We start from the raw sequence: 9,777 nt of genomic DNA on the forward strand, positions 1-9,777 counted from the left end.
CGGGAGCAGGAGGCAGAGCTGGACCCCAAGGTTGAGGGGCTTTCACCCAGCCCCTAGAGCCTGGCACTTTGAATTTGGACTTAAAACCTCTAAATTGTAAGAGCATAAACTCCTGTTTGTTAAGGCCTTCCCATTTGTGGTATATTCTTGTCAGAGCGGCACTAGGTAACCAGAACACCAGGGATTCCAAAAGTACCTCTACTTTTATCTACTTTTATATGTTGAGCTTCCGTACAATCTCATTGGAAAAAGAAAAAGGGAGATCTTGTCATTAAAAAGTAGCTTGGGAAATACTAGCATAGGCTGTTGTAGAGGACTAGCAGCTCTGGGATAAATATTCATAACTCTTGCTGCCGTGCAGTAACGAACACAGACAGCTTGGCACATCTGGTGCTCACAAGGCCAAAAGCAATGTTGCTAGTTCAGTGGCATGCCATCAGGAATCTCCACATGGTTTGTGACAAGAGAGCTGAATGGTTCAGTATCATCTCAAACTGGGACCAGGGCGAAAAAGAGAATTTCTTACAAAGATTAGACAATAAATTTAAGTTGTTAGAAGTTGGCCACCTGCCATGTACACATAGGCAATGAATGATAGTAGCTGTTTGCTCTGGATCATATTTATTTATTATTTTTTGAATGGAAACTGCTTTTGGATGGATGCTTGTGATCAGGCGAATACATGTAGATAGTGAACACTGTCCATTACATCTAGGTAACACTTTAGGGTAAAGAAAACGTGTTCTACCATACCTTCACCAACAGGAAGTGGATCTGGTCCCGTTTTTTCAAAGTTAATAACGACACCACTCTGAACCTTTTGAACTAGCGATTCTAAACACTGATTCAGCATTCTTTGTGTTCTGACACAATAGGAGCGACCTATACCAGAAGGAAAAACAAATGATATAACTTTGATCAAATAAAACATTATTTAATAACAGCAGTTGAAATCCTAAAATATGACTTGAAACAGTCATTGTTACATTGGCAGTGAATGTTAAATCCCATGAGGTTAAAATAAATCCCTCTCAATTATTTTGAAAGGAGATCTTGTGGTGAGGTGGTTAATGCATTTGGCTGCTAACCAAAAGGTTGGCAGTTCAAACCCACTAGCTGCTCTGCATGAGAAAGATGTAAAAGAATCAACTAGAATGGCAGTGGGTTTTTTTAAAATTTTCTTTAAACTATTTTGAGGGAAAACAAGTAAAGATTAGATATAGCATTTAATGAAAACTAGGGCATTTCTCTCCTAAACTACATTTTAAAAGTAGTATTGGTTTTGTTAGCTGGCATAACTCATAGCAATCCCACGTGACAGAACAGAACAGTCCCATAGGACTGTCTGGGCTGTAATCTTTAAGAAAGCAGATCGCCGGGTCTCTCTCCCATGGAGCTGGGAGAAAAAAAAGGAAGTAATAGCAAGGACCTCTGGTAGTGTAGCATTTGGCTCCAACCCATAGAGGTCAGTGGTTCAAACCCAACAGCTGCTCCGTGGAAGAAAGATGAGGCAGTCTGTGACCCTAAAGATTTACAGCCTTGGAAACCGAACGGGGGTTGCTATGAGTCAGAATCGACTCAATGGCAGTGAGTTTGTTTTTTGGCATTATTATTTATTTATTAAAAAAATTAATTGTTTTGGTTGCAGTGTTTCCTTCCCTCCCCACCGCCCCCAGTAACTAACAGGTTTTTTTGGTTTAAAAGTCACAGTAATGGACTCAAGCACACCAAGGATCAGGAAGATGGTGCGGGACTGGGCCGTGTTTCACTCTGTCACACACAAGGTCACCATATGAGCGGGAGGCGACTGGACAGCAACCAACAGCCACGTGCTTTGCCTTTCTGAATTCTCTCTTCAGAAAGATGCACTAGCAACATTATTACCTCCTGTGACTTCGCACATCTGTGTGATGGCAGACACGTCAGTTGGTACACTCCCTAGTAGCTCTGGTTCAGTTGTAGCCACTCCAGGCAAACGCAACACCAGGGCAAATAACCTTTGATCCCAACGGAAAGGTTCTTTGGTTAGTTCACTTCCAGGCAGAGGAGAATTCAAAGGAAGATAAAGCTGACAAAGCAAAAATGGAGAAGGTTCAGCTCAACAGTCCACACCCGAACAGAGAAAGAGTTGAAGGGCCCACTTTGCTTTCACGTAACTCAAATGAGGCACTCTTTCATGGATTACCAAGATGGAAGGCTTGATACAACTTATACAGAACTAGAAATACATGCCCACCCCCCACAGGAAAAACAAAACCAAAACCAAAAAAATTGCATGCTCTCTGCCATTTAAATGGAATGTAAAAAAATTCAGTCTCACCTCTTCTTGAACACCAGCTGTACTTGTCAACTTGTTTCCATCTGTGATGGTTATTAAAATAGATGGTTCTAGAAAAAATGGATTTCTACCCTAAAATACATTTAAAAAGTATTAGAACTGCATAAAGTAATACAATTTTATTTACACCTTGACTTTTGCCTTGCCAGTCATCTCTTAAGTGTTTGATAAAATGCTTATCTGCCTGGATAAGTAAGGAGGAAAAGATTAGGGATGGAAGTGGGTGGGAATCAAAGTGACAGTCCCCAAAGAGGTGACTTTCAGCATAAACTGAGAAACTCCCCAAAATACAGTGAACCCTGGGAGAGCCGGAACTCGGAACTCGAGGGGACTGCCTTGTTTGTTGGGGTCTCATTGGTTTTCTGCCTTTGTTGGGGTGCAGTCTTAGCACTCCTCTGTCAGTTGTTTTATTTATTTATTTGATTGTAGTTTGGGTGAAAGTTTACACAGCAAGTTAGTTTTCTGTTCCGCAATTTCAACACACTTTGTTTCATGAAGTTGATTGCAATCCCTTCAATGTAATAGCACTCTCTTCCCGCTTCCTCCCTGGGTTCCCTCAATCCCTTGTTTTAGTGGAAAACGTTTGCATTTTCTTTGGTTGCAATCCCCTCAATATAACAGCACTTTCTTCCCTGGGTCCTAATATCGCTTCTTTCCGTGGGAAACACTCGCGTTTTCTTTCTCTGACAGATTTCCGCCTGACCCAGGTCCCGCTTTCACAGGTTTTATTGTATAACATTCAAATAAATGCCCCTCCCCCTCTGCTTTCCAAGTAATCATAAAAGAAGGAGATTTAAGAGACATAGTGACAGTAGCATCCACACAAATCTCTCATGATGCCTCTCCTTTGAGTTGAAATTCGGACACAGACGGGTGAACATTAGTGGCTGTTGGGTTTGAACCGCCAGCCTTCTGGTTAGCAGTCAAGTGCCTTAGGCACTACGCTATCAGAGCTCCTTTGCTACAAAACAAAACAAAACAAAAAGGCAAGGACAGCAGTAGCAGCAAGCGCTGTTCTGTCTTCCTCTTATTCTACAGCCTTTTCACTGAATGGAGGGAGGGAGGTGGAGGGTTAAGGATGCCAAAGCTTTCTCTTCAATTGTCCCGTTCCAATATTTCTCCACAATTTCTTCGCCCCAACCTCTGATATCTGAAGAGAAGCTATTTTTGCTATTTTACAATCAAGTTGTATCCAAGACCCAAAAAGAGGGCTATTTTAAAAGGATGCATCCAAAAGGTATATGAACCTCCTTTTGGAGGTTATGATAAATAGAAGGAAACTTGGTAACCAGCCCAATGTTAAATTCTTACCCCAAGCCACCAGAACAATTAGCTGTACTCACTCAAAAATATTTTTACCTGTCCATAATTGTCTATTCCAGATATTAATCTATTGAGATTTAACAAATCAAATGAGGATCTCAGAGCCTGACCAAGAGTAGTCAGTCCAGAAGCCTGAAGATGTTTTAGTTCACTCATGAACGTTGCGTGATTTTCCTTCCAACCAGCCTGAAAACCAAACATTTGCAAAGAAATTCCTGATTAGCCAATGGACAATAGGTAAAGTGCAAACAATCATTAAATAGCAAATATCCAACCTCTAACAAGTTACCACCCATCGTCACAAGTCAGAATCAACTTGATGGCAACTGGCGTGGTTTGGTTTGGTTTTTGGACCTAATTCTATCGTACACCTTGCCTGATGAAGCCCGCTTTAATGACCAAGAGCAAGAGGACTCAAGGAAACCATACGCTCATCCATTATAGCTGAAGGGCTTTGGCTCAAGAGGTCGACTCTTCTATTCAGGCTCAACCAAACCTACCAAAACATCCGTAACCTTAGCTTGACACAGATGACGAGCATGGCGTAAGGGGAGGGGGAAGGAGTAGTTATTATTGAAATGCCTGGTCCTTGACAGAGACAAATAATGAGCTATCGAGCACCAGATCTGTGTGCATTGTTCTAACCATGGCTCTTCCTCCTGAATAATGTTCTCACTTTTCACTGAGAGTTAAGGGGAGATGATAGGAATGGAAACAATGATTTGGAAACACCCTTTCTGGCATCTTCAGGGATTCAGAAAGCTCTCAATCTTGAAAAAGAGGGGAAAGAGAATAAGCGTTAGCAAAGAAGCAGCAACAAGGAACAGCAGCAAAGGCCCAAAGAGTCCAGGACAACAGCCAACATGCTCTGACTGGCTGGTCTGCAGATGGGAAGGACGGACAGAATCACACTAATTCGTCAGTGATGGCTATAAAAACAAAGCAGCACAGACGGCCCATGAGAGAAGCCAACAGGGGGTGACAGAGCAGTGGGCCAGCAAGAGCCAGCGCTGACAGCACAGCGTGGCAAGGCGGAAGAGCCACCTGTGCCTCAGAAGCCCTGGGGGCAGCAGTGTGACCGCTCAATGCTGAAGTCCCGCCAAGCAGGCCGAGTCACAGCCTCAGGAGGTGGGGCGGAAAGCAAGAGCAAATAGCATAGCGATAAACGGAATGATTATTGTCCATTATCCATACAAGTATAACAGCAACCCCTCCTTGGGTTTCCGAGGAGGTATCACTACAGAAGTAGATCGCCCAATCTTCCTTCCGAAGAGTGGCTGGTGGGTTTGAACCACCAGCCTTCTGGTTAGCAGTCAAGTGCCTCAGGCACTACGCTACCAGAGCTCCTTTTTTTGTTTGTTTGTTTGTTTGTTTTATAGCAAAGGAGCTCTGGTAGCGTAGTGCCTGAGGCACTTGACTGCCAGAAGGCTGGCGGTTCAAACCCAACAGCCACTCCTCGGAAGGAAGGTTGGGCGATCTACTTCCGTAGAGAAAGTGCCAAGGAGAAGCCGTTATGAGTCAGAATCGACTCCATGGCAGTGAATTTTTTTTCTTTTTTTGGTTTGCAAATGATTGAGATCCAGACAGAAGGCAGGTTATTTCCTGGAATCTACCTTGAAAGATCTGAGCGACCTTTAGCAAACCTGTTCGCTTCTTAGGACCTAAATTTCCTCATTTGAAAAGGAAGAAAGATTAGGTAAGCAGGAATTGCCTCCTGAAGTTGTGCAGGTTACAAACCTCAAAGGAAGAGTGTCAGTCCCATTGTAACCTGTGGCAATGGTGCCCCCTAGTGTTGAACAGTACACTATGCATAACCAAACAAGGTGAAAGAAGGTGGTCCCGGCTAAAATTGGCTTCTGGTCTAGTAGTCTCAGATTCTGTTAAGTGAAAGATGTGCTTTAAACAAACAAACAAACAAAATTCTAACATTATCTCACAGGCCAAAAGATCTAAAGGTCAAACTTTCCCACGTGTTCCTGTGACCAGTTTGTATACATTACCTGTAGATAGTACCCAGGGAAAGTAGGAAATAAGAATAATTCCTTGTGGCCCAAGGAAAATCTTACTGGACTAAACAAACGAAATTTTAGTAAAAAGGAAGGATTAGGATTTAAACTGTCCTCATAAAATACCTAGAAAAACTAGCAGGTGATTTACAAATCACACTGACTTCTGAAATTAGCTTCCTCTTTGAAACACTACTTGTCTGTCAGTTTGTCCTGCTGCAGTAGCTTGCATGTTACTGTGAGGCTGGAGGCTATGTCACTGCCATTTCAAATACCAGCAGGGTCACCCACGGTGGAGAGGTTTCAGCAGAGCTTCCAGACCAAGACAGACTCAGAAGAAGGAAGGGGCCATCTATTTCTCAAATTGGCCAGTGGAAACCTTATGAATAGCAGTGAAACACTGATCTATTACTGGAAAACTTTGTGAGGAGGCCTGCAACACTGTCCGACATAGTGCCAGAAGATGAGCCCCTCAGGTCAGAAGGCACTCAAAACACGACTGGGGAAGAGCTGCCTCCTCAAAGTAGAGTTGACCTTAATGAGGAGGATGGAGTAAAGCTTTTGGGACCTCCATCTACTGATGTGGCATGACTCAAAATAGGAAGACACAGCTCCAAACATCAAGGACTGTGAGGCTGGCGCAGGATCAGGCAGTGTTTCGTCCTGTTGTACAGAGGGTCGGTAGGAGGCGGAGCCGACTCAATGGCAACCAACTAAGTAACTAACTTTGGAACAGAGAAAAGGTGCACAGGGAAGTGGTAGTATTAATTCTTTCTTTATTTATTCAACATGTTTTTATTGAGCAACTGTGCTATGTTGGGAAGGATGCCACATGCTCTGTATGAGAGGAGTTAGCTTTCGAGGAGTTCCTGTCACAAAGGGATAAGGATTCAAGTGATGGAGACTGAAAAACAAGTGACCAGAGAGTGAGGAAAGGTTTCTCACAGAAGACGGGGCATCTGAGGAAGTCTTGCAGAATGAGGAGTCCCTGGGTGGTGCCCACAGTCAACAGGCTTGATTGGGAACCAAAAGTTGGTGGTGGCTCAAACCCACCCAGAGATACCTCTGAAGGCCTGGTTCTCCACTTCCGACAAACCAGGCATTGAAAACTCAACTCAGACACACATGGGGTCTTGTTTACAGGAAGAAGAGGAGATCACGTGACTCCCCACAATGGGTGGGGACTGGAGGGGGCATCCCAAGGAAAGGCCTCCCTAGAGAGTCACAGTGATGTGATTATCTATTGTTCTGTGCACATGGCAGGAGGCTAGGCTGATGAGTTGAGGTCACACAGTCAAGTGCTTTGTACATCAGGCTAAGTAGTTGGATTGTATCTGTTGGCCCTGGGAATAACTTGACATTTTCAACTGGGCAAGTGGCATGATCAGCTCTGTGCTTTAGAAAGACCAATCTGCTGGTAGTTGGAGAATAAATTGTGGGGTGGAGGAGAGGCTGAAGCTTGAGGCAGGGAATCATGTTTGGAGACTCACATTAGCTCCTGAGAACAGTGACGTGAGCCTGAGCGCGGGCAGAGGGGCTGGGGAGCAGGCTACATGTTAAAGACGGTTCAGAGACGGCATCGTAAAGATGTGGGAACCAATTAGAGGGATGGCTGGGGGGAAAGGGTCACACGTGAGGTTGAGTTTTCTGGCTTGGGCAAACGGGGGAATGGTGGGGCCCTTTACCCAGAAGCCACTTTACAGAGCTGACCTTTTTTTTTTCCAGTTACTTACATTAGCAACCTTACTTCCACACAGTAAATTTATACACAGTTCTATCGACAGCAGCATTGCACTCCCGAAGAGGCACATGATAGTGATTAAGATAACATTGGTGGATTATTTACTTTGGATGCAATCCCTGAGTGGGGCAAATGGTTAAGCAGTGCACTTCCAGCTGAAAGGTTGGCGGTTCAAACTCATTCAGAGGCACCTTGGAAGAAAGGACTGCTAATCTGTTTTTGGAAAGGTCATGGCCTTGCAAACTGTCTGGAGCACAGTTCTGCTCTGTGCACACGGGTCGCCAGGAGTCAGAACTGACTCGATGGCAACCAACCATAACAACAATTTGATTTGGTGATAGGTTGAGATGAGATTTGGCTACCACGTGAGCAACCGGTCTATCAATATTTAAAATAATGTGTGCTAATTATTAGTAGCCTTATTAATCACTCTTTCAGAATAATTACGCTTTAAAATTTCCTGCATAATATGGATTGGAGGCATTTTCTAAGTAGTTTCTGTGTCTGAATCATGGGCATTCTGCTTCTGGGTCAATTCTACTTCTTGGCAATGAATTGAACAATTCAAAAGAATTGTGAATGTCCCTCCCACATCGGTACTACAGAATGTATGTGCTACATTTATGACCAAAAGCAATAAACTTCTTGGTAACAGCCCAGTTCCTGTTTCAAGAGAGAAAATAAATGTCTCTCAAGCCATTCCTCAAAATGTTGAAAAGTTAAAAAAAAAAAAAAAAAAGGCCAACAGATGAACTGAAATTTGACAACTGAACTTTGGACAGGTTCTCAGGAGGAACCAGTTCCTGGAGAAGGCCATCATGCTTAGTAAAGCAGAGGGTCAGCAGAAAGAGGAAGACCTTCAAGGAGATGGATTGACCCAATGGCTGCAATGATGGGCCCAAGCACAGCCAAGATTGTGAGGATAGCGCAGGACTGGGCAGTGTTTTGTTCTGTTGTACTCAAGGTCACTATTAGTCAGAACCGACTTGATGACTCCTACAACACAATCCAAATATTGAATGTTGAAGTGATGGAAAAAGGCCCACAGCTGAACTGAAATATTCAGAGAACCTTATTAATGTGGCGAGTTTCCTCCCAAAAGATAATTATGAAGAGAGAGGGTGACAAAGTGATACAGTTATATTTTTCATTCATTGCTTAGAGTTAATTTTTTCACAAATGAATTCCAAGCAGCTAATTTGCCTTCTTAAAGAAGGTCTTCTTTTTCAAATTATTTTACTCCAAAAATATCCTACTGCCATGCCAGTGAAACCTTTCCTTCCAGTAAGAACTTCTATACATTTTACAGAACTTGAGCTTACAAAGTACTTTCACTCTGCACATTCACTCAGGACAACCCTATAAAATAGGTTGAGAATTGCATCCCTACTACTATGATTACAAATGTCTGACATTATAGCCCCTGGCCAGACGTGGCTATCGAGCACTTGCAATGTGACTAATCTGATTTGAGAGGTGCCATGACTACAAAATACACGTGGGATCTCAACGACAACAACAAAGAGAACACACTGTAAAATGGTTCGTTAATCATGCTTATGTTGATAACATGTTGAAATGACAATATTTTGGCTATACTGGGTAAATTAGTTTCATCTGTTTCTTTTTCCTTGTTTAATGTGGCTACTGTGAAAAATGTAAATTACGTGAATGGCTAGAACTACATTTCCATTGGACAGAGCTGTTCTAGAAGATCCTAAAGGTCAGGCAGGAGAGCTCGGCTTTGATTCGGCAGACAGGTGGGTCGTTAGAGACGCCAAGACAGGGGAGCAAGGGTTTTTTTTTTGTTTGTTTGTTTTTAAAAAAACAAGGGGCATCTATGATCTCCAGGTGGGGCAAATGGTTAGAACCTACCCAGCTACACAGTGGAAGAAAGGCCTGGCAACCTGCTGCCGTAAAGATCACAGCCAAGAAAACTCGAGGCACCAGTTCTAGTCTGTAACACATGGGCTGCCCATGAATCAGAATCGATTCAATGGCAACCAATTAAAGGAAGGTGGAAGCGCTGGTAGAGTTCTCGCCTTCCAGGAGGGAGACCTAGAGTTTTTTCCTGTACAGATTGTTGGGCAGGGCATCACTACGACTTGGGGGCCCACTCGGTAGCAGTTAACAATAACAGGGTGCTAGCTATTTAAACCACCAGCCACTCCTGGGAAGGAAGGTTGGGCAATCCTACTTCCGTAGTGATACTGCCTCGGAAACCCAAGGAGGGGTCGCTATGAGTCGGGGCGACTCGACGGCAAATAACAACAACAACAACAAAGCTATTTAAAAGGAGTTCTGGTAGCATAGTGCCTAAGGCACTTGACTGCTAGCCAGAAGGCTGGCAGTTCAAACCCACCAGCCAC

General features: G+C 43.6%; 1 protein-coding gene across 1 annotated transcript in view; it reads right to left on the reverse strand.

The window, feature by feature from the left end:
• INTS6L (integrator complex subunit 6 like) overlaps window positions 1–9,777 on the reverse strand; it is a 62,950-nt gene that overhangs the window by 34,369 nt on the left and 18,804 nt on the right. The window contains exons 3-6 of the mRNA XM_042783382.1: window positions 3,698–3,847; window positions 2,321–2,410; window positions 1,885–2,068; window positions 754–882 (exon numbers count right to left, since the gene is read on the reverse strand). Coding sequence (XP_042639316.1) covers window positions 754–882; window positions 1,885–2,068; window positions 2,321–2,410; window positions 3,698–3,847 — 553 coding nt within the window. The remainder of the gene's footprint in view (window positions 1–753; window positions 883–1,884; window positions 2,069–2,320; window positions 2,411–3,697; window positions 3,848–9,777) is intronic.

Source organism: Orycteropus afer, unplaced genomic scaffold, assembly GCF_000298275.1.
Source record: "Orycteropus afer afer isolate SDZICR_OR568_19922 unplaced genomic scaffold, OryAfe1.0 scaffold00993, whole genome shotgun sequence".
Lineage (NCBI taxonomy): Eukaryota > Metazoa > Chordata > Mammalia > Tubulidentata > Orycteropodidae > Orycteropus > Orycteropus afer.